Source organism: Trichosurus vulpecula, chromosome 2 (assembly GCF_011100635.1).
Source record: "Trichosurus vulpecula isolate mTriVul1 chromosome 2, mTriVul1.pri, whole genome shotgun sequence".
NCBI classification, from domain to species: domain Eukaryota; kingdom Metazoa; phylum Chordata; class Mammalia; order Diprotodontia; family Phalangeridae; genus Trichosurus; species Trichosurus vulpecula.
Window position 1 is genome coordinate 169,767,532 of NC_050574.1, and position 26,100 is coordinate 169,793,631.

Genomic DNA, 26,100 nt, shown 5'->3' on the forward strand with positions numbered 1-26,100 from the left:
AGGGTTGCAATACTTAGTCTTGCATCTGCTTTCCATTAAAATACTTAATCCAGTCAAATCTATGTGCAATAAAGTAACACGAGCAGTTCTATTTGCAAATTCCTGTACAGCAAGCTGCTTTATACTTAGAGAACACAATGTTCTTAATGATTCAACCCCTCCCCCACCAACCTCATAAGAACAAATAGCAGCAAGGCATTGTCAATCAATATATGTTACAGGGTCACAATTAAAACTTCAGTCAACTCCAAATATACTACTTTGCTTATTTCGAAGACGAGAGATTACTTCTATAATGTGCAGACGTTTATTTTTAGCAACAGAAAAGAATTAGATTATTTGAGTATTTAAATAACAAAAAATAAACAGGTGAATCTAATGCTTACTAAAAGCTTCTTCTATAGTCTGATCTGAAAAATTACAAAAGAAACTTTTCTGGGTTCCTGATCACTGACTACTGAGACAGTTGTGAAATATTACGGCCTTTGAATCCGGAAGATTTGGATTCCAGTTTCCCCTCCGACACAGAGGCTATGTGCTGCTGGCTTGATTGTTTAAACTGTCAATGCTGTAGGCCACTCTAAGATAAGAAGGTACAAACTCCCATTGGAAGTCCAATATATCAATGAAATCACAGATGTAATACCTAAAATTATCCCCACTAAGGCATTAGGCATTATTGAGAAAATGAAGTGGTATTTCTTGTAGCAGCACTAAGGAGCACCTCTTTAACCTTTTCAGAAAGGACACCCTATGGGTAGTTGCCTGAAAAAGATTTCTGTCCATTAAAAAATAGTTGGATTAAGTGAATTATAAAGAAACAACTCTCCTGAGAAGTAATTCCCAAAGTTTCACTGTCACATACTTGAAAATATATTTAAATTTTCATTAAGTGTGACTTCTATTTAAGTCACTTCAATTTTCAGAAGAAGATAAAATAACCTCCTTAAAATACAATAAAGTAGAAGGATTTGACATAACTGCCATACTAAGGGTCATTCCCATCTGCCAGGTAGCAAAAAGAAAAAGAACAAATGGTTACCAATCAGTCAAGTAACACTTATTAAGCAGTTACTATGTGCCAGGCACTGTGAAAGGCAAAAAAGGTCCCTGCTCTTGAGGATCTGAGTCTAAAGGGGGAGATAGCATACAAGCTTTTTATGTGCAAACAAGATATTTAGAGAATAAACCAGGGGTACTTTCACAGACTGGTAGTCTGTGAGACTGAAGAGCACTGGTAAATGCTTATAGAAGATGGGACTTTGTATATTTGAGGAAACCAGGGATCTTAGAAGTCAGAAATGAGGAGAAAGAACATAGAGCATTCCAGGCATGACAGACAATCTATGAAGAAGAACTTCAAACTATAAATGGCCACATGACAATATGCTTCAGTAGTAAGAGAAATGCAAATTTAAATAATTGAAGGCTCCTCTCATACCATGCAAATTAGAAGACATAACAAGAAATGTAATGAAAGGGCTGTAGGAAGACAGGTACACTGATGCACTGTTGACAAAAGTGCCAAATAGACCAAATCTTCTAGATTTGGCAAGAAAAATGAGGATATTCTTCATGCCCACTGACCCTGGAATCTCACTACTAGATACATATCCCAAACATGTCAAAGTCAGAAACGAAGTTTTACTATATACCAAAAATAGTCATAACAGCAATTTTTGCTAACAAATAAATTAAGACAAATCAACTGGAGGATGGTTGAAAAATGTAAATAGAATTTACTGTGAAATAAGACATTATAAGCATGAGAAATTCAGAAACATGGGGAGATTTTTTAAAATAGTATTCATACTTTTTGTTCTAACATCATCTTCATTTCCAAATATATCCCTCTTCTCTTCCCTTCATGGAAAGCCATCATATGGGAAGATTTTTAAAGACCTAGACCAGAATGAAATTATGTGAAACCAACAGAATAATGTACACAATGACTACTATAATATAAATGAAAAGATAACCAAAAGGAAGCTGAATTCAGAACAAATGAAAAATAAAAGAGATTATAGAGAAGAGATAACTAAACACACCTAGTCTATAGTCAAAAAGACCTGAGTTCAAATCTGTCCTCAGACATTTACTAGCTGTGTGACCGTGGGCAAGTCACTTAACCTCTGTTTGCCTTAATCTCCTTGAGAAAGAAATGGCAAACCACCGCAGTATCTTTGCCAAGAAAAACCCCATGGACAACACTGACATGATATGGTCCAAAGGTCATAAAGAGTTGGAGACAACTAAATGACTGAACAAGTTCCTTAAAATGGAGAGGTAGGGGACTACTAGGACAATATTCTATTAGAAATTGTGTCAGACGATACTGGAGTTTTTATTTAATTTTTCTTTCTTGGTCATGGTAGAAGATTCCATCTGGGGCAGGGTCAGAGGGAGGTGGATATGGGAAATAATTGTGATGTAAAGATAAAAGGCATCACTAAAACTACTACCAAGAAAATACTGAGGTGACTCTGGGTTCTTGAAAGCAATGCGGACAGGATTACAGATGCTGAAAGGCTGTACTAAATAGCAAAAAAAAAAAAAAAAAAAAACCACCTTGAAGAAAAGCTAAGAGAAAAGAATTTTTGTCTTTTGAGGATAAGTTTAGCAAGGTTCATATCTCCAGAAAGTTACTCATTAGATAATAAAGTTTAAATGGACCCAGGAACCAATGAAGTCCATTGTATAACTTTAAGGGTTGTGATATTTCTATCTAAATAATTAAGAATATTTTGAATTTACACATAAGCCTTTCCATTTTGAACCGTGTCTCTTGTTTTAGGGATATAATCCAGAAAAATGAAGGCAATTTCCATATCTGTTTAAGGTAATTCATTCACATGACCCAACAGTTTTTTACTTTATATTTCACTGAGTTAGAAGTGATTTCAGAGGTCATCTAATCCAAACCCTGTAAAAAATGTGAGATATAGAGAGATTTGCCCAAGGAGAAATAAATAGTCAATAGCAAACTAGGACTTGATTCCAGGTATTGCTGACTGTAAATACAGAGTTCTTTTTCAATGGACCACAGTGCCTAGGCATGACATGCATTGACACAATTCTCCATCCCTCTAGAAAGCATACTGCTGTAAGATGTAGACAGTTTTAAAATTTAATTTCTGGGTTAAACTCAATATTCTATCCCATCTATCCCATTCTATCACATTATTAACTATCTTCTTTGCCCAGAAAGTGGAGAATAGAGTCCCTACCTTGCCTTCAAAGTATACTATGGTGACTGATCAGTTCTTTTAGAAAAATCAGCTTTTATAATTCCATAACCATTCCTGTCCAAGCTCTAAACCTTATTTAGGTCTTTTGTAATCCTTTACTGGCTTTGCTATTAATGCAGATGAAGTGAATTATTCACTAAACAATAAATGATTACTACAGGATGTGTTTTTCTAAAATATGAAGTGTATTTGTTAGTTCACTTGGGACCTGACACAGTGTTGCCCTCCATAAATGGTCTCAGAATTAAAATGAATTATGAAAAATGATCAAATGTCAAATAAATTATTTTAAGTCACTTGGGTTTTGCTGGCAATTCAAATTTTCAAATAACTTGAACCAACACTGTTCACTTCCTAGTACCTGCTGAAGTCTGTCCTAAATGATCCAGACATACTTTAGCACCTGCTCTAACGTCACATGTAGATTTCCACATCCATAATCAACCTGTTTCACCTTGGCCCTCTCAAAAGTGAATTGTCAGGGTTTATTTTCAACAGCCAGAATAAATTTACATCTTGGTCCTTGAAATAAGATATGGACTTGATCAGTCATTCAGTAACTCAACAAGCACTCATTAAATGCCTATGATGTGACAGGCAAAGTACTAATTGCTAGACCAAGGCTCAGTCCTAAGTGCTAATGCTATTAAACACCTAGTTATTTCTACACTGGTTGAACTTCCAGAAAAAAAATCAAAGTTTTCAGATGCAACTCATTTTTAGGGGAGCTAATAATGGATACATACTAATGTGTTTGAGTTTATTGACAAGAGGATGTGACATAGCACCAGCCTGATGAGGCAACTATTTTCTAGTTAATTTTCTAATTTTATAACTTAACATTTTGAAGTGTATGTATTTTGTGCTACCAATATGGTAAAATACGGCTCTTTTTATGTTACTGTTACCAAAAAAAAAACTCCTAACCATAAACTGTTAATCTATGCTATTTCAAGAATTCACTGTTTCAATAAAAACTATTAACCACCCATTTATGGCCGTTATCACCAGTGGTGAACATTCATTATATTAATAATAGTTAGTATTTATATGGTACTATAAGGTTCCCAAAGTGCTTTACAAATAGCATCTCTTTTTTATCCCCACAACAACCCCAGGAGTTGGTGCTATTATTATCCCCATTCGATCGGTGAGGAAACTGGGGTAGGCAGAGGTGAAGGGACTTGTCCAGGGTAACACAGCTAGTAAGTATTTGAGGCTAGATCTGAATCCAGGTCTTCCTGAATTCAGGTCCAGGGCTCAAAACTGAGCACACATTAAGCCATATTTCAGAAGACTTTTCTAGGGAATACTTTGTGAGAAGTCTCTGAATGGCCAAGTTCTAAAACTGCAGAGCCATGAGGGCCTGTAGAGGGTATTAGTCCACATTCCTTATTTTATAGGTAAGGAAAACTGGGCTTAAAGGGTTTCACTTGGGACATGCCTAATCAGAAAGCTGGTGATATATCTGATACCATCATACTACATCTACTGCCTACAGTATGTATTTAGGGTACCTAACATCCCTATTGTTGTTGGCCATTTTTCAGTCATTTCTGATTCTTCATGACCCCATTTGGGGTTTTCTTGGCAAAGATACTGGAGAAGTTTGTGATTTCCTTCTCCAGCTCATTATACAGCTGAGGAAACTGAGGCAAGAAGGGTCAAGTGACTTGCCCAGGGTCACATAACAAGAGCCCAGAGTTGTTATCTACTGCGCCACCTGGATGGCCAACATCCCTAAGGGGTATATATGTTTCATTTCAACCAATTTTGAAGCAGAGGGTTTACAATTTCTACTATCTACAAGTAAAAGTGGGTAAAGATGCCATAAAAATCAGAGTATCCCTTCTACTGTAAGGCAGACAGTTAAGAAATTGTGTGAAATGGACAAATTCCTACAAACTAAAGGATGAGAAGAATGGAAGAAAAGCTGAATAATTTTCCAGGCATGATTACAACACAAAAGCTTGCCTGCTAATTCAGTGTTTTTAAAAGGAATATAACATCCACACTTCCCTAACCAGAAACCAAATCACGTCAAGCCAAGTTAGCCTGGCACACTGTGAACTGAGCTGGGAAAATAGCCAAGGCTACAGAACTAGACTAGTTCTATACCTACTACTGGACCTTGGCCTGGAAGACAGTTTTATGAAAACACATTATTTTTATCCAAATCATACCCCAGATCTACTTTTAAAAGGCATAAATTGATGCTGCTGGCAAACAGAAACATGGTTACTGGATAGTTTGTCTCTTTGCTTAACTGCCAAACCAGGGAAATATTTAGAGGGAAATATTTTTCCCCTAAATTGTACACCTCCTTTCTTTGAAAAAAGCCTCTAAGGGAGGGCTCCTTTTCCAGGGCCATGCATGTATGTATATTTTATGTGATATAAAAATCAAATATATCATCAAAAGGTTCCAGACCTCACAGATCTTGGAATTTTATTCAATTTAAGTACTACCCTAATGAAAAATAAAATTGTTCTCTTGATTAACTTGAATCATATACTTGTTATTACTATACTGTTTCACATACCACACGTAACACTGATTTCAAAAAGGTCCCTGAAAATCTACAATATTCCTTTACGCAGTATTTTGGATTCCTAGGGCACTGATGAAATAAACATTTCCTTCCTATATTAGTCCTCAGAAAATTTCATCTTCTTACTATTTTTTTCAGACCAAAAATATCTATATTTTCTCTCATTTTATAAGCAATCTATACTTGGACAGAAAAATTTAAAAAGCCAAAAAAAAGATTTAGTAAAATTCGTTAAGCCATCTAAGTACATGCAAAATGATGTCAAACGATCAAAGACAGATAAACAACGAAAAACAAAAGTAGGAATATACGTGTACAGTGTACATGAATACTAACAAATTGAGATCCAGATGCAAAGTAGCAAAATAAACTATGAACCTAAATAGAGGAAAAAATGTGAATTAAAATCCTTTTTTAAAAAAATTCACATAAATAAAAGGGACTTACCTGGTTTTGGCACTGAGTTTGTCACTGACTGAGGAACTTTTTGGTTAATTAACTCGACACAGTGACCAGGAAAGAGTCCCACCTACAAAATAAAAGAAATCTGTAAATACTCCCAATTCAGCTTTGACTAATGTGCTCCATGGACCCTCCCATTTGTTTCTACTATTCCCTGACACAAATAACAGATGAATCCAATTGTACAAAAAACATTAAAACACAATCTGTTGCTACAGAAAAATCATAGTTGTGTGTCTAACACGGCCAAATATGCAAATTTGCTTTTTACTTTTCTAATACCCATAGACTTTTTCACAAGAGTTATAAATGTTAAGTCTAGCAATAAGTTATGTATATAAGATAAAAGACTTAAATCCAAATCCAATAATGTTGATTATCTGTCCAGTTGTACCTTATTTACCAAGTTTTAGGTAGCTTTTATTTGCTTTTTTAAAATGAAGCTAAATAACATATTTAAAAAAATGTTTTCTAAACTTATCCTTAAAATCCTAAAATTTTAAAAACGTTTTCTAAACTTATCCTCCATTATAGCATTCAAGTGGTACCTTATTATAAATACTAACTTCTCTGTTTGGCATTAAAAGCTCTTCACATTCTGGCTCTTTCCCACCTTTCTTCTCTTCTTATACACTATTCCTCTCTACAATCCCTACAGTCCAGCCATATTGGTCCTCTTGCCCTCCTTGCACATAACATTTCATTTTCCAACTTGGTGCCTTTGCACTGGCTGACCCCATGCCTAGAAGGTTCTCCCTTCTCACGTCCATCTCTTAGTTGCTACCCTGGCTGCCTTCGAGATTTAGGTCAAGCACCACATTCTACAAAAGCCATTTTCTGATTCCATCAAGTGCCTTGCCATCCAACTTTATCTTATGTTTGCTTGATATACCAACCCTCATGGTAGTGCATATGTGAGGAAAGAGCTCTATTGATCTGTATTACTAGGGAAACAAAGAAATGCATTGGAAATTGGGATCGTGGTAAAGGAAGGGGTAAGTTTGAATTCTTTTACTCCTTCATCAACTCTTATAACAAGGGAATTGAGGCCTATTCCTGAGGACAGAGAGAGATAGCTGGTGATCCATGGACTGATAAGGTAGCCTCCTATAGAAGAAAAACCATTCAATTTGGATGCTGAGAACTTGGGTTTGTCTCCTAATAACACCACCTATTTCATGGGATTGTTATAATCGAAAGAGGTAACATTGTGTAATTAGGGACAGAGCCCTGAGAATCCTTAGAGAATGTATAGATTTGTCCTTGAGATCATACGAAACATGTGCAATATTCTATGCCTGCTGCTAATCCAACGGTAAAACAATGCGGAACCAATTTCTGGTCATGAACGACTGTGATGGTGAAAAATTACAAAGCACTAGATTAGTGCTGGTTAGTAATAATATCATAATCATCACTATTTCTTCTGGGTCCTAGAAATTCTTGATGTTATATTAAGGAAGCATCACCATCACCCACAAAATACTGCAACATATCACCATAGCTAACAAAACAAATATGCTAATATACACCCTAAAAAACAAAAGAAAAAATTAGGAGAGAAAACGGTTCCCAGGCAATATTTGCAGATGTTTCTTGAGATGTGCTCATAACCGGGCTGCTATGTAGCAGATGTTAGGCTGAAACTTTGGAAACCACATTCATTCGTGTGTCCCTCTATTGACAGACTCTGGGGAAGAACAGACAAGGCTTCCAAGAATCTGATTCATCATGAAACTCGGAGTTGCACATTTTCCTTTAGTGTTGGATTGCTTTCATATGTTTATTTGTTGCATTCTTGCTTCAATTTGGGGATCTATGTTTTGTAACTATTGAGAACCCAAAAGTATATTTTAAATAATTAAATATTTGACTGGTTCCTAAAAGAGCCTCCATGAATAATACTCTCAAATAACATATTTTGAAAAAAAAGGTTCTCATTTTTTGAGAAAGCCTCAATTTTATGGGATTTATTTCTCCATATACAAGCAATCAGCAATCAATAAGCATTTATTAAATGCTTATTCTTTTAAGCAGAAACAGTATGCACAGTAAGATTGTTTCCATGTTTATCTCTATCTTTAGTGGAAAGAAAATGAAGTTAGTCTGCTTTGATTCATTTTTGAGGATCTTGGGTTAGCTCTCTGTGATTACTGCTTCCTCTCCTAAGTATTTTTCCTAAGTATTTATTAATCATCTTTTTTAATAGGTCTTAGAATTTTTTCCAAGACTCAAACACACGATCTACAGCTTAAGATTTCACTTTCCTCCTTTTTGTTCATTTTGCATTTTTCTAGTTCTGTGACACGTGTCTTATTCTTTCCTTTTTTCAAAGATAATTGATAATGGCTAAGTAATCACACTCACCAGTCCTTTCAGTATTATGCATGGATGGATTTCATCCGGCCTGGTGTCTTGGACTTAGTTTCTACTTACTCCCTATTTTAGGGAGTGTCAATTCTCCATTAACCATTTTTTTGTCCTATTCCAAAACTTGTTCTACTTAGTAGAACACCAGCAAAGAATGGAGTAACCCTATCTTCTCATTGCTTATCTTCATCCATCTACCCTGTACTGATCCTATCCCTTCTTTGCTCATCTTCTTTTCCCGAATTAAAAAAATAAAATAAAACAAAACTCATTTGTTGTCCTTAGCATTCCTCCAGAGGAACAGCTCATTTTAAACTTTAGTATTGCTGACACTATTTGAATAGGATGATGCCATTTTGAAGAAAGTGTTCATCTTTTGTTTTGTCTTGCTTCTAGCTTCTGTTAGCTCAGACAAAAGTTTGTAGATTAGACAGAAGTTTTATGCTTCTATGTACAAGAAACTATGCCAGCACTGTGGACAATAGTCCACTCCAATCAAAGAAGCACTTCTAAAGAGAAGATTATGTGGAAGGCACTGTGCTCAGAACTGAAAATATAAAGACAAAAGAATGTATACAGGTGAAATATATGACAAGGTAGATAGAGATGAAGGCAAAGGAGAGATTGACAAAGTACTTTAAGGATATCAAAGGGAGGATCAATGCTACAACATGAATACTTTCTTCAAGAAGTGAACAAGAAAATATTTCCAGATGGGAGGAGCCAAGATGGCTGAGTAAAGGCAGGGACTCACCTGAGCTGTCCCAAAATCCCCTCCAAACAACTTTAAAACAACTCCTCAAAACTAATTCTGGAGTGGTACAATCAACAAAAGGATGGGGTGAAACAATCTGACAGAAAAAGATTTTACTTAGAGGGTCAGCAAGAAAGGTGTGTCTCACTGGGATGAGACTGAAGTACCGTTCAGCCCAGGCCATGCCAGTGCAAGCCCTGCCTGGCAAGCCAGTAGCAGGCCTTGGGGATGACTAAATCAGTGGTAGCATCTCCCAGAGCTCTCAGCCCACAGACTAGATGAAGAGGTCAGACTGAAATTCCAGGGGACCCTTTCTTGGCACTGAAAGAATAGTGCATTGTTCATACACCGTTCCAGGTTGCAATCCCATGGCAAGAAGGAGCCCAAGCAGAAGCAGGGACCATGGTTACAGTCTCAGGGTGGAAAAGAGTGCTTGCTCACAGACCAGAGTACAGGCCAGAGGAACAAAGACCACACCTCTCTTTAGATCATTCAACCTTGGAAGAACTGAATGCTTACAGACCCACAGAACTATCTCTGAAAACAGCAGCACAAAAAATTTGAAGCTTAGGACAGTGGCCCCTACACAACGGGAGAAAAGCCCAACTTTAACATAAAGTTAAAAGTAAAGAAATAGGCTTGGAACATGAACAAACTACAAAAAAGAACCTGACAATAAAAAGTTACTATAGTGATAGGAAAGATCAAAATACAAACTCAGGAGAAGAAAACTAAATCTAAGCAGCTACACGTAAAGCTTGAATGAAAAATGTGAATTGGCTGCAGAATCTGGAAAAGTTCAAAAAGAATTATAAAAATCAAATAAGAGAGGTAGAGGAAAAAAATGGAAAAGAAACAAGATGCAAGAAAACCATGAAAAAAGAGTCAACAGCTTGGTAAGGGAGGCACAAAAAAATACTGAAGGAAATAACAACTTAAGAAAACAGAAACGATTTAATGTTAAAAAAAAAAACAGGAACAAAAATGACAAAAGAAAAAAACTCTTTAAAATGCAGAATAGGCCAAATGGAAAAGGAAGTACAAAATTCACTGAAGAAAAGAACTCCTTAAAAAGCAGAATGGGCCAAATGGAAAAAGAGGTACAACAATTTATTGAAGAAAATAAGTCCTTAAAAATCTTAATTGGGTAAGTGGAAGATAATGACTTTATGAGACATCAAGAAACAATAAGACAAAATCAAAAGAATGAAAGAATAGAAGAAAATGTGAAATATCTTATTGGAAAAACAACTGACCTGGAAAACAGATTTAGAAGTAATAATTTAAGAATTATTGGACCACCTGAAGACCATGATCAAAGAAAGAGCCTACATATCAACTTTCAAGAAATTATCAAGTAAAAATTCTCTGCTATCCTAGACCTCAGGGTAAAATTGAAATTGAAAAAAACCACTGATCACTTTCTGAAAGAAATTCTGAAATGAAAATTCCCAGGAATATTACGGTCAAATTCTACAGCACCCAGGTCAAAGAGAAAATACTACCAGCAACCAGAAAGAAATTATTCAAATCTCATGGAGCCACAGTCAGAGTAATACAAAATTTAGCAACTTGTACATTAAAGCACTGGAGGGCTTGAATGTGATATTCCAGGAGGCAAAAGAACTTGGCATTACAACCAAGAATCACCTACCCAGCAAAACTGAGTATAATCCTTCCAGGGGCAAAAATGGATATTTAATGAAATAGAGGACATTCAGTCATTCCTGATGAAAAGACCAGAGCTGAATAGAAAATCTGACTTTCATATATAAGACACAGGATAAACATAAAATGGTTAACAGGAAAGAGGAATCATAAGAATTCAATAAGGTTTAATTGTTTATATTTCTACATGGGAAAATGACACTTTTAGCTTCTAAGAACTTTCTCATTATCAGGGCAGTTAGAAGGCATATGCATAGACAGAAGCCACACATGTGAAATGACTATGATGGGATGATACCCAAAAAATAAAAAGGGGGTGAGAAAGAGGGATGCACTGGGCAAAAGGGGAGGGAGGAAAAATGGAGTGAATTATCTCACATGAAAGAGGTGCAAAAGGCCTACTACAGTGGTCAGGAAAATGGATGGATGGCAAGCAACACTTGAACCTCAGTCTCACCAGAAGTGATTCCAAAAGGAAATAACATACACACTCAGTTGAGTATAAATATCTATATTATCCCACAGAAAAGTAGAAGGGGAGGGGAATAAGAGGAGAGGGATGAAGCTAATAGAAGAGAGGATGGATTGCAGGAGCTGGTGGTCAGAAGAAAAACTTTTAAGGAGGGACAGTGTGAAAGGAGGGTGAAAGAAAGATAAACAGGGAGACAAAGCAGGATAGAGGGAAATATACTGTTCGTAATCATAACTGTGATTGTGACTGGGATAAACTCTCCCATAAAACAGAAGCAGACAGCATAGTGAATCAAAAGCCAGAATCCTACAATCTGTTTGTTGTTTAAAAGAAGTATGCTTGAAGTAGAGAGATACACACAGAGTAAAGGCAAGGGGCTGAAGCAGAATCTATTGCACTTTAAAAGGTCCAGAATACCAAGGGAATTAACGAAAAAAATGCTAGGAAAGGTAGCCTAGCCATACCAGAAATTAAAGTGTCATTATAAAGCAGCCATCATCAAAATTACTTGGTCCTGGCTAAGAAATAAGAGTGATGGATCAGTGCAATAGGTTAGGTACACAAGACACAGTAGTCAATGACTACAGCAATCTACTCTTTGATAAACCCAAAGAGTCCAGCTTCTGGGTTAAGAATTCACTATTTCACAAAAATTGCTGGGAAAACTGGAAATAGTATGGCAGAAAGTGGGCATACACCACTATCTTACACTATATACCAAAATAAAGTCAAAATGGGTTCACAACTTAGATTTAAAGGCTGATACGATAAGCAATTTAGGAGAGCAAGGAATAGTTTACCTGTCAGATTTATGGAGAAGGGAAGAATTTATGACTAAACAAAAGACAGCAATACAAAATGCAAAATGGATAATTTTGATTATGTTAAATTTAAAAGTTTTTGTACAAATAGAGCGAATGCAACAAAGACTAGAAGTACAAAATTGGGAACAAATTTTTACAACCACTGTCACTGATAAAGGCCACATCTCTAAAATATACAGGGAACTGAATCAAATTTATAGGAGTATAAATCATTCCCAAATTGCAAAATGGTCAAAGGACATGAACAGGCAGTTTTCAGAGGAAGAAATTAAAGATATCCATAGTCATATGGAAAAATGCTCTAAATAACTATTAATTAGAGAAATACAAATTAAAACAACTCTCAGGTACTACATCTCTCCTGTCAAACTGGCTAACACGACAAAACAGGAAAATGATAAATACTGGAGAAGATGTGAGAAAATAGAAACACTGTTACATTGCTGGTGGAGTTGTGAACCCATCCAGCCATTCTGGAGAGCAATTTGGAACTATGCTCAAAGGGCTACAAAAATGCGTATATCCTCTGACCTAGCAATACTACTTCTAGGACTGTATTCCAAAGAGATCACACAAGTGGGAAATGGACCCGTATATACAAAAATATTTATAGCAGCTCCTTCGGTGGTGGCAAAGAATTAGAAATCAAGGGGATGCCCATCAACTGTGGAATGGCTAAATGAGTTGTGGTACATGAATTTAACAGAATACTATTGTGCTATAAGAAATGAGGAGCAGATGGACTTCATAATAACCTGGAAAGACTTACATGATCTGATGCTGAGTGAGGGGACCAGAATCAGGAAAACATTATACATGATTATAGATACATGGTATCTGTAATGACTAACTTTGATAAACTTGGCTCTTCTCAGCAATACAGGGTTCTAAGACAGCTCCAAAAGACTCAAGATGGAAAAAGCTATGATATCCAGAGAAAGAATTATGGAGTATGAATAAAGATTGAGGCACACTATTTGCTCTTTTTTTCTTCTTTTATGGTTTTGTTTCTTCTTTCTCACAGTTCATTCCATTGGTTATAATTCTTCTTTACAAGCTGACTATTGTGTAAATAAGTTTAATGTGAAGGTATATGTAGAACTTATATCAGACTACATGCCATCTTGGGAGGGAAGGAAGAGGAGAGGGAGGGAGAGAAAATTTGGAATTCAGAAACTTGTGGAACTCAGCACTGTAAACTAAAAAGAAAAAATAAATTTAAAAAAGCAGGGTAGCAATCATGACCTCAAACAAAGCAAAAGAAAAAGAGATTTGAATAAACAAATATAAGCACAGAAACTGCATTTTGCTAAAAGGTACCATAGACAATAACAATCAATACTAAACATATATGCACTAAATGGTTTGGCATCCAAACTCTTAAGGGAAAGTCAAATGAGTGTAACAACAATGCTGCATGCATGCCACTACTGTGGCTGTGTAAGGCCAATAACACCAGCACACAGAGCTGGAGGAGGGCTACTAGCACAGGTTCTTTGATCTGCTTTTCTAAGGAATGCAACTTTAAGGTGTTTACAATCTCACTTTAATTAATTGAATTTAAATTTATTTATTTAACATATTTAGTTTTCAGCATTGATTTTCACAAGAGTTTGAATTACAAATTTTCTCCCCGTTTCTACCCTCCCCACCACTCCAAGATGGCATATATTCTAGTTGCCCTGTTCCCCAATCAGCCCTCCCCTCTATCTCCTCCCTCCCCTCCCATCCCGTTTTCCCTTCTTTTCTTGTAGGGCAAGATAAATTTCTACACCCCATTGCCTATGTATCTTATTTTCTAGTTGCATGCAAAAACTTTTCTTTTTGTTTCTGAACATCTATTTTTAAAACTTTGAGTTCCAAATTCTCTCCCCTCTTCCCTTCCCACCCACCCTCCCTAAGAAGTCAAGCAATTCAACATAGGCCACATGTGTATCATTATGTATAACCCTTCCACAATACTCATGTTGTGAAAGACCAGCTACACTTTGCTCCTTCCCAATCCATCCCGCTTTATTGAATTTTCTCCCTTGACCCTGTCCCCTTTCGAAAGTGTTTGTTTTTGATTACCTCCCCTCCATCTGCCCTCCCCTCCATCATCCCCCCCTTTTTTTCCTGTGGGGTAAGATTGAGTATGTATGGTATTCCCTCCTCAGGCCAAATCTGATGAGAGCAAGGTTCACTCATTCCCCCCTCACCTGCCCTCTCCCCTCCTCCCACAGAACTGCTTCCTCTTGCCACCTTTATGTGAGATAATCCACCCCATTCTATCTCTCCCTATCTCCCTCTCTCAGTATATTGCTCTCTCATCCCTTAATACATTTTATTTCTTTTAGATATCTTCCCTTCATCTTCAACTCCCCCTGTGTCTGCTCTCTCTCTCTCCCTTTTATTTATACACACACACACACACACAGATATATACATACATACACATTTACATATATATATATGTGTGTGTGTGTGTGTATATATATATATATACACACACACACACACATATATATATGCATATTCCCTTCAGCTACCCTAATACTGAGGTCTCATGAATCATACACGTCATCTTTCCATGTAGGAATGTAAACAAAACAGTTCAACTTTAGTAAGTCCCTTGCAATTTCTGTTTCTTGATTACCTTTTCATGCTTCTCTTGATTCTTGTGTTTGAAAGTCAAATTTTCTATTCAGTTCTGGTCTTTTCACTGAGAAAGCTTGAAAGTCCTCTATTTTATTGAAAATCCATATTTTGCCTTGGAGCATGACACTCAGTTTTGCTGGGTAGGTGATTCTAGGTTTTAATCCTAGCTCCATTGACCTCCGGAATATCGTATTCCAAGCCCTTCGATCTCTTAATGTAGAAGCTGCCAGATCTTGGGTTATTCTGATTGGGTTTCCACAATACTCAAATTGTTTCTTTCTGGCTGCTTGCAGTATTTTCTCCTTGACCTGGGAGCTCTAGAATTTTTGACAATATTCCTAGGAGATTTCTTTTTGGGATCTATTTGAGGAGGCGATCGACAGATTCTTTCAATTTCTATTTTGCCCTGTGGCTCTAGAATATCAGGGCAGTTCTCCTTGATAATTTCTTGAAAGATGATATCTAGGCTCTTTTTTTGATCATGGCTTTCAGGTAGTCCAATAATTTTTAAATTCTCTCTCCTGGATCTATTCTCCAGGTCAGCGGTTTTTCCAAGGAGATATTTCACATTGTCTTCCATTTTTTCATTCCTTTGGTTCTGTTTTATAATATCTTGATTTCTCATCAAGTCACTAGCTTCCACTTGCTCCAATCTAATTTTTAAAGTAGTATTTTCTTCAGTGGTCTTTTGGACCTCCTTTTCCATTTGGCTAATTCTGCCTTTCAAGGCATTCTTCTCCTCATTGGCTTTTTGGAGCTCTTTTGCCATTTGAGTTAGTCTATTTTTTTTTTAAATGCAATTTATTTCTTTAACATATTTGGTTTTCAGCATTGATTTTCACAACAGTTTGAATTACAAATTTTCTCCCCATTTCTGCCCTCCCCCCCCACTCCAAGATGGCGTATATTCTGGTTGCCCTGTTCCCCAGTCAGCCCTCCCCTCTATCACCCCCCTCCCCTCTCATCCCCTTTTCCCTTCCTTTCTTGTAGGGCAAGATAAATTTCTACGCCCCATTGCCTGTGTATCTTATTTTTTAGTTGCATACAAAAACTTTTTTTGTTTTTGAACATCTGATTTTAAAACTTTGAGTTCCAAATGCCCTTCCCTCTTCCCTTCCCACCGACCCTCCCTAAGAAGTTGAGCAATTCAACCTAGGCCACACATGTATTATTATGTATAACCCTTCCACAATACTCATGTTGTGAAAGGCTAACTACATTTTGCTCCTTCCCAACCCATCCCGCTTTATTGAATTTTCTCCCTTGACCCTGTCCCCTTTCCAAAGTGTTTGTTTTGATTACCTCCACCCCCATCTGTCCTCCACTCCATCATCCCCCCACCTTTTATTTTTTTTTTTATCTTCCTCCCTCTTCTTTCCTGTGGGGTAAGATACCCAACTGAGTATGTATGGTATTCCCCCTCAGGCCAAATCTGATGAGAGCAAGGTTCACTCATTCCCCCCTCACCTGCCCTCTCCCCTCCTCCCAAAGAACTGCTTCCTCTTGCCACCTTTATGCGAGATAATCCACCCCATTCTATCTCTCCCTATCTCCCTCTCTCAGTATGTTACTCTCTCATCCCTTAATTTCATTTTATTTCTTTTAGATATCTTCCCTTCATCCTCAACTCACCCTGTGTCTGCTCTCTCTCTTTTACATATCTATATATACACATACATACACATACATACATATACACATAGATACATACATACATACACATTCACTTATATATATACTTAAACATATATATATATATATATATATGCATATTCCCTTCAACTACCCTAATACTGAGGTCTCATGAATCATACTCATCATCTTTCCATGTAGGAATGTAAACAAAACAGTTCAACTTTAGTAAGTCCCTTGCAATTTCCGTTTCTTGATTACCTTTTCATGCTTCTCTTGATTCTTGTGTTTGAAAGTCAAATTTTCTATTCAGTTCTGGTCTTTTCACTGAGAAAGCTTGAAAGTCCTCTATTTTATTGAAAATCCATATTTTGCCTTGGAACATGATACTCAGTTTTGCTGGGTAGGTGATTCTAGGTTTTAATCCTAGCTCCATTGACCTCCGGAATATCGCATTCCAAGCCCTTCGATCTCTTAATGTAGAAGCTGCCAGATCTTGGGTTATTCTGATTGGGTTTCCACAATACTCAAATTGTTTCTTTTCTGGCTGCTTGCAATATTTTCTCCTTGATCTGGGAGCTCTGGAATTTGGCAACAATATTCCTAGGAGATTTCTTTTTGGGATCTATTTGCAGAGGCGATCGATGGATTCTTTCAATTTCTATTTTGCCCTGTGGCTCTAGAATATCAGGGCAGTTCTCCTTGATAATTTCCTGTAAGATGGTATCTAGGCTCTTTTTTTGATCATGGCTTTCAGGTAGTCCAATAATTTTTAAATTCTCTCTCCTGGATCTATTTTCCAGGTCAGTGGTTTTTCCAAGGAGATATTTCACATTGTCTTCCATTTTTTCATTCCTCTGGTTCTGTTTTATAATATCTTGATTTCTCATCAAGTCACTAGCTTCCACTTGCTCCAATCTAATTTTTAAAGTAGTATTTTCTTCAGTGGTCTTTTGGACCTCCTTTTCCATTTGGCTAATTCTGCCTTTCAAGGCATTCTTCTCCTCATTGGCTTTTTGGAGCTCTTTTGCTATTTGAGTTAATCTATTTTTTAAGGTGTTGTTTTCTTCAGTGTATTTTTCAGTATTTTTTTGGGTCTCCTTTAGCAAGTCATTGACTTGTTTTTCATGATTTTCTCACATCCTTCTCACTTCTCTTCCCGATTTTTCCTCTACTTCTCTAACTTGCTTTTCCAAATCCTTTTTGAGCTCTTCCATGGCCTGGGACCAGTTCATGCTTTTCTTGGAGGTTTCTGTTGTAGACTTTTTGACTTTGTTAACTTATTCTGTCTGTATGTTTTGCTCTTCTTTGTCACCAAAGGAAGAATGCAAAGTCTGAGACTGAATCTGGGTGTGTTTTCACTGCCTGGCCATATTCCCAACCAACTAACTTGACCCTTGAGTTTTTCAGTGGGGTATGACTGCTTGTAGGCTAAAGAGTTCTATGTTCCACGTTTGGGGGGGAGGTGCCAGCTCTGTCACACCAGCACTACTCCTTCCCCAAAAACCCCCAACCCGGACTGGGCTTAAATCTTCAGCAGGCTGTGCACTCCTGCTCTGATCCACCACTTAATTCCTCCCACCAGGTGGGCCTGGGGCCAGAAGCAACAATAGCTGTAGCTGCCCTACCTCTGCTGCCCCTGGTGCTGGAAGCCAAACCACGAACTCCTTCCACTCTCGCAGCTTTTCCCACTAACCTTCTCTGCTGTCTTTGGTGTTTGTGGGTTGAGAAGTCTGGTAACTGTCACAGCTCACTGATTCAGGGTGGTAGGGCACATTCTGCCCGGCTCCTGGTCTGGTTGGTCTACGCTGCTCACACTGGGCTCTGCTCCGCTCCATTCCCAGCTCCCAGCTCCGTGTGGGATAGACCTCACCCAGAGACCATCCAGGCTGTCCTGGGCTGGAGCCCTGCTTCCCTCTGCTGCTTTGTGGGTTCTGCAGTTCTAGAACTGGTTCAGAGCCATTTTTTAATAGGTTTTTGGAGGGACTCGGCAGGGAGCTCACGCTGTTCCCTGCTTTCTAGCCACCATCTTGGCTCCGCCCAATCTCACTTTAATTAAATACACATATATCATTCAATTAGTTCAGGGGAAAAAGTCTGAACTTCAGGGAAAATACAAACAGAATTACAAACACAGACAATATAAACAGATCAACAGACAGGTTTCTGTCTGACCATAGCATACATGGTTACCAGAGCGAGAAGCACGAACATCTGGGTTTTCAAAGCCGGGGATGGGGGTGGCTCCTTGATGGCTACCCAGAGTCTCCACACCAACACTCTTCCAATGAGTGTGCCCCCAAAACAAAATGCCAACCTCAGAGCTTATATATACTTCTCCGCGCCCTGGGGCTTAGCACCTACTTAGCAAAATGGGGCGGGGGGGGGGGGGGGGGGGGAGCGGTCTGGGACCTGGGCCTTTAAGCAGGTCATCAAAGACTCTTGATTCAAACAAAAGACTCAATCAAAGGCACTTGATTGCCTTGGTGCTGAGAAGCACTCCAGTCCCATTTTGCCTGCCCTTACATTTGAAAGGCAAGACTCAACAAAGGCCTTAGTGTTGAGAAGCACTCAAACACAAAACAGCAAAAAGTCTCACCCTGCTTGGCATTACAATGAGTTACAGGAGGAAATAGACAGTAAAACTGTATTAATGGAGGACACCAACTTTCCCCTCTAAGAACAGGATAAATCTAACCACAAAATAACAAGAAGCTAATAACGTGAACAGAATTTTAGAAAAGTTAGATATGACAGACCTCAGTAGAAAACTGAATGGAAATAGAAAGACATATACCTTTTTCTCAATGGTTCATGGCACCTACACAAAAACTGACCATGTATTATGGCATAAAATCTTCAAAGCCAAATGCAGAAAAGCAGAAATATTAAATGCATCCTTTTCAGATCATAATGCAATAAAAATTACATTCAACAAAGAACCATGGAAACACAGATTAAAATTTAATTGAAACCCAAATTATCAAATCCTAAAGAATTAGTGAGCCAAAGAACAAATCATATAAACAATCAATAATTTCATCAAAGAAAATGACAACAATGAGAGAGCATACCAAAATTTATGGCATGAAACCAAAGCAGTAATTTAGGGGGAAATTTATATTGCTAAATGTTTACATCAATAAACGAGAAAAAGAGTAGGTCAATGAATTGGGAATGCAACTAAAAAAGACAAAAAGAGCAAATTAAAAATCCCCAATTTGGAAATTCTGAAAATCAAAGAGGAGATTAATAAAATTGAAAGTAAGAAAATCATTGTATTAATAAATAAAATGAGAAGATGGTTCTATGAGGAAAAAACAATTAAATAGATAAACCATTGGTTAATTTGATTTTTTAAAAGAAGAAAACCAAATTATTAGTATCAAAATGAAAAAAAGTGAATTCACTACCAATGAAGATGAAATTAAAGCAATCATTAGCAGCTATTTTGCCCAATTATATGCCAACAAATCTAACAACCTAAGTCAAATGGATGAGTATTTACAAAAACATAAATTGCCCAGATAATTGGAAGAGGAAATAAAATTAATAAATTTATCTCAGAAAAAGAAATTGAACCAACAATCAAAGAGCTCCTTAAGAAAAACATCCCCAGGAACAGATGGAATCACAAATGAATTCTACCAAACATTTAAAGAACAATTAATTTCAATATTATATTCAGAAAAATAGGCAAAGGAGTCCAACCAAATTCCACCACAAAGTGGATAGCTAGACCAGGAAGAGCAAAACCAGAGAAAGAAAACTAGAGGCCAATTTCCTTAATGAATATTCATGCAAAAGTATTAAATAAATACTAGCAAGGAGATTACAGCAATATATCACAAAGATCATACACTCTATGACCAGGTGAGATTTATAACAGGAATTTGGGGCTGGTTCAATATTAAGAAAACTATCAGGATAACTGACCATATCAGTAACAAAAACAACAAAAATCAAATGATTATTTCAATAGATGCATTAAAGACATTTGACAAAATACAACACTCATTCCTATTAAAAATATGAGAAAGCATAGGAATAAATGGATCCTTTCTTTTACAAAGTAGAATATATCTAAAACCATCAGCAAGCATTATCTGTAATTGAGGCATGCTAGAAGACCTTCCAAATAAGGTGAGCAGTGAAGCAAGGAGGCCCACTATCACCACTATTCAACACTGTACTAGAAACATTGGCTTTAGCAATGAGAAGAAAAAGAAATTGAAGAAATAAAAATAGGGAAAGAGGAAACAAAATTATCACTCTTGGACATGATGGTATACTTGGAGAATCCTAGAGAATTAACTAAAAAACTAGTTGAAATAATTAACTTTAGCAAATTTGCAAGATGTAAAATAAGCTCACATAAGTCATCAGCATTTCTATATACTACCAACAAAGTCCAGCAGCAACAGACAGAAAGAGAAATTCCATTTGAAATAACTGAAAACAACATAAAATACTTGGGAGTCTTACCTGGCAAGATAAAACCAGGAACTACATGAATACAATTACACTAACCTGTGCTGACTGGCACACTACAAATTCTTTACCTATTCCTAATTGCATCGCCAGTACATCAGGGCAATCCTTTTACATTTCACTCACTATCCAACTTACCACAGTAGCTTTTACAAATCTTTTAATCTCTCCTCAAACTTCCAAAAGCTCCCACTACTCTCAAACTATTAGGTAAGAACTGACACTGCTTCCTTTTTCACTAAAAAAAAAAAAAAAAAAAATAAGGCTTTCTACTCTCTTTCTACTCTTTCCCTCTCCCCACCCCCTCCTCTTTATTTTACATCATTCAGAAGCCTTCAGTCACTATATTTTCTTTCACTCATCTCACATGAAGAGCTGGCCTTCCTCACTCCAAAGACAAGACCTTTATATGTGCCCAAGTACTTCGCTCTCCCAGTAGACTGCACCCTCTCTTATCTTCAATCTTTCTATGCTTCTCTACTTCTTACAATTATGCTCATATATATTCCCTCTTCAAAAAAAAGCTCACTTAATCCATCCATTCCTGCTAGCTATCATTACTTATCTCTCCCCGCTTTTTTTACTAAATTCCATGAGAAGGCCATCTACAATCAATCCTTCCACTTCCTTCCTTCTCACTCTCTTCATAATTCTCAACAATAGGGCTTCTGACCTCATTATTCAACTGTCCAAAATTAGCAATTTTCTCAACTGCCAAATCTAATGGCCTTTTCTCCATCATCCTTCTTGACCATTCTGTAGGCTCAGACACTGTCAATCATTCTCTTCTCCTTGATACTCTTTTTTCTTTAGGATTTCACGACACTCTTCTCACCTGGTTCTCCCACACATTATTAGACTGTTCTTTCTCAGTCTTCTCTGCTCTATTTTCAACCAAGTCATACCCGCTAACTGTAGATATCCCACACGCTTCTGTTCTGGGTTCTCTTCTTATATGCTATTTCATTTGGTGATCTCATCAGCTCTCCTGGATTCAATTATAAGCTCTATGTTGATGATCCCTAAATCTACTTATGGAGCCCAACCTCTCTCTTAATCTCCAGATTTGCATCTCTAATTGTCTATTCAACAACTTAAATTGGATATCCAGTAGACATCTTAAATTCAGGATGTCCAAAACTGAAATCATTCTCTTTTCCTCCAAACCCTCCTCCTTTCCAAACTTCCTTACTGCTACTAAGGATACCACCATCCTCCCAGTAAGTCAGGCTCACAACTGTGGTATCATCCTCAACTCCTCAAACTCTCACATCTGATATTCAATTTGTTTCCAAATTCTGTCAATTTTACCTTTTAACATTCCTAGTTTATAATGCTCCTTTCTCTCTGACATTGCCACAATCCTGGTCTTCCTTATCACCTCATGCCCAGACTACTGCAATAGCTTTCTGGTTGGTTTCCCTGCCTCAAGTCTCCCCACTGAAGTCCATCCTCCACTCAACTGTCAAATGGATATTCCTAAAGCACAGGTTTGACCACATCACACACCTATTCCATCAACTCCAGTGACTCCTTATTACCTTCAAGACCTGATGTAAAATCCTCAGATTGGCATTCAATGCCTTCATAGCCTTGGCCCCTCCTAACCTTTCCCCAGGTACTCTCTGATCCTATGACACTAGCCTATTTGCTGTTCCTCACATAAAGCATTCCACTGTGTATTTTTTTTTGGCTATAACCCACGCCTTCATAGTCTTCCTCTTCATCTCTGCCTCGTGGCTTACATAACTTCCTTCAAGTCTCAGCTAAAATCCCAACTTCTATAGGAAGCCTATCATGATCCCCCTTAATGCTGGTGCCATCCCTTTGCTGATAATCACCAATTTACCCTGCCTATATCTTTTTCATACATTATTGTCTGCATGTTTTCTTCCATTACACTGTGAACTTGAGAGCTGGGAATGCCTTCTGCCTTTCTTTGTATCCCCAGCACTTAACACAGCACCTGGCAAATAGCAGGTACTTGCTGACTAACTGGCTGCCTAGGTATGGTGAGCTATCTCTCTCCTCTGCCCTAACCAAGCTGTACTTAGGGTTATATCTACCTGGGTGTTATCACATATTCATATGTCTATTAAACTTTCTTAATAGAACTCCTATGTTCCTTCAAGATTCAACTCAAGCTCTGCTTTTTACATGAAGCCTCTCATTATGCTACCCAACTGCTAATGACCTCTCTTCCCAAATCTCTTATATTTGACTATTTTCTATTTATTATGTATATATATATATGTGTGTGTGTGTGTGTGTATATATATATATATATATATATATATATATATATATATGTATTCAACTCTCCTTTTAGAACATAAGCTCATTAAGAATATAGTGTTTCTTTTTTTTTTTTGACTTGTTATCTCCAGCTCTCAGCACAGTGCCTGACACAAAGTAAATGCTAATCTAATAAGATGAATTTCAGTAGGGATATATGAAAACTCTTGTACTTATGTACAAAAAAATCAATTCCATAAATGTAAAATGGTAGAGGCACAGATGCATAGTTGTTCTGATACGGATCTAGGGATTTTAGAGGCTTGCAGATTCAATGAATCAGCAGTATGTTGTGGCAGCCAAAAAGCTTATGCAGTCTTGAGACCTAATAAGTAAGAACAGCTTCCAGAAATGAAAAAAATTGGTAGCTAGATGGCTCAGTGAATAGAGTGTTAGGCTTGATGTCAGGAAAACTCATCTTTCTGAGTTCAAATCTGGCCTCAGACACTTACTAGCTATGTGACCCTGAGATAAGTCATTTAACCCTGTTTGCCTGAGTTTCCTCATGTGTAAAATGAGCTTGGAGAAGGAAATGGAAAACCACTCCAGTATCTTTGTCACACATGAATGAAATGACTGAACAACAACAAAGCTTCCAGAAATAGGGACCTGACAATTCCACCACACTCTACCTTTTCATTCCTCCTCTGGAGTACTGTGTTCAGTTCTAGACACCATGTTTTAATAAGAATATTGATAAGCTCCAGAGTGTCCAAAGGAGAACAATCAAAATGGCTAAAGGCCTTGAGTTCATGATATATGAGGATCAACTGAAGAAAAGGGGTATGTTTAGCTTGGAAAAAAGTAGATTCATGGGGGACATGATAGTAGCTACAGAAACAAGCGAAAACTCAAAAAAAAAAAATTTAGGCTTGACAGCAGGAAAAAAAATCCTAGCAATCAGATTTGTCCAAAAGTGGAATAGTTTCCTTCAAGACCTGTTGATTTCCCCCTTGTAGAGATCTTCATACAAAGGCTGGATTACTATGAGTCAAGTAAGTTAGAGTGAAGATTGTTTTGCATATGGGTTGGACTAGATGCTGCTGAGAAAATTTCCAACTTTCAAATACTGTGAGATTTTTGTGGTAGCATGTTTACTTATGCTCATTGTGAATACTGCAAAGTTACATAAATGAGTATCCAATTAAATTTTCTTTTGGTCTTCTAGGCATGTAATATAACCAACCCTATTATGTCATGTATTGGTCAATCTAAAGAAATTCTTCAAGTCATTTCATTTAGCAATGATGTCTTTGTGTCTTCTGATTTATAGTAAAGATATCAATTAAGATACGGCTCAATTCCTTCAGTAATGTTCCAACTGTCAAATTCATTTTTGTTGATGGTCTAATAGTACTGTGTGATTCATAATATCCACTGCCTTCTTTCTAGCTAATCTCTCATCAATACTGCCAAAGTGAAAGGGGTCCAAAAAGGACTGAAGTATACCCTGCATTTCTGCCACTTTCATGGACTGCTTGATAAGTCTCTCTATATTTAACTGGAATGGCTCTCAAAAAGAAGACGTAGTCTTTTGCCAAGGTTTCCAAATTAGTAGAAACCATAAGAGCTTGTGTTCAACTGACCATAGCTTTTAAGAACCTATGCCAGAAGAAAGGAGTGAAGTACTTTGTTGGAGGACATGACAGAGATGCCTGTATTTTTATTTCCATGTTTTAACTTCAGCTCTGCCTACTAATCTTAAAGATGACATATACATATATACGTATACGTATACATATATATATATATATATATGTAGATAGATAGACAGACAGAGAGATAGATAGATATAGATATGTAGATATTCCCCAAATTCTTTCTATAGCATGACTATAAAGCCTAGGATTTACATGAAATTGTGTTTAGAAATCATTCATTGTGAGGGAGAGTTTTACAATAGTATATTTTAAATAGTAAATTTCATAACAGCTAAGTGTGCTAAGTAACATCAAATAAAACAACAAAAACAACACTTTTCATGACATCACAGGTGTGGAAATCACTCTATAGTTCATAAAATTACTACCAAAATATTCATGCATTTGGGGATTCATTACATAGGCTCCCTTCTCTTGGATATGCTATAACTTTATAAATACATTATTAGAATCTATATTTCCTACTTACATGAGTCATTTAATTCCAATTTATTTTGAATATGTTAAGGTATCAGTTTTGCCTTTCTAGATTCATGTATACAAGTAGAACACTTAAAAACAAAGTTCATTCAAAGACACGTTTGCTTTGTTCCATAGTAGAATTTCAAAAGGAATAGGTTTTCTTAGAATCGTGGCCTATGAAAGCTGGATGGGACAATTTAATCCAATTGTCTCATTTTACAGAAGAAGAAAATGAACTGCAGAGAGGTTCAATGATTTGCCCAAGGATGTGCAGCTAGTTTGTAGCAGAACAAGGACTCACATCTCCACCTTCCAACCAAGGCCAGTGTTCTTTCCACTGCGCTATATTACATCTCTCTGATGAAGAAGCCCACTTAAAGTAGATCATTTGTGGAACTACGTTAAACACATGAAAAAAGCAGAATTTTATTGCCCATAAAGAAATTTCTGTCCATGTTATTAATAAGTTAATTCTCTATTATTATGATTGAGAGAGATCAAAGGAAGACACTGTAATGGACCATCTAAACTTAATCTTCATTATTAGATTTATTCTCTTCCCCTCTCTGATTT

At 37.0% G+C, this 26,100-nt stretch overlaps 1 protein-coding gene across 2 annotated transcripts in view; it reads right to left on the reverse strand.

Moving 5' to 3' along the window:
- Positions 1-26,100, reverse strand: part of ARHGAP32 (Rho GTPase activating protein 32) — a 255,843-nt gene that overhangs the window by 100,110 nt on the left and 129,633 nt on the right. For both annotated transcript variants that reach the window (XM_036747729.1, XM_036747727.1), the window contains one exon: positions 6,247-6,328. In XM_036747729.1, coding sequence (XP_036603624.1) covers positions 6,247-6,328 — 82 coding nt within the window. The remainder of the gene's footprint in view (positions 1-6,246; positions 6,329-26,100) is intronic.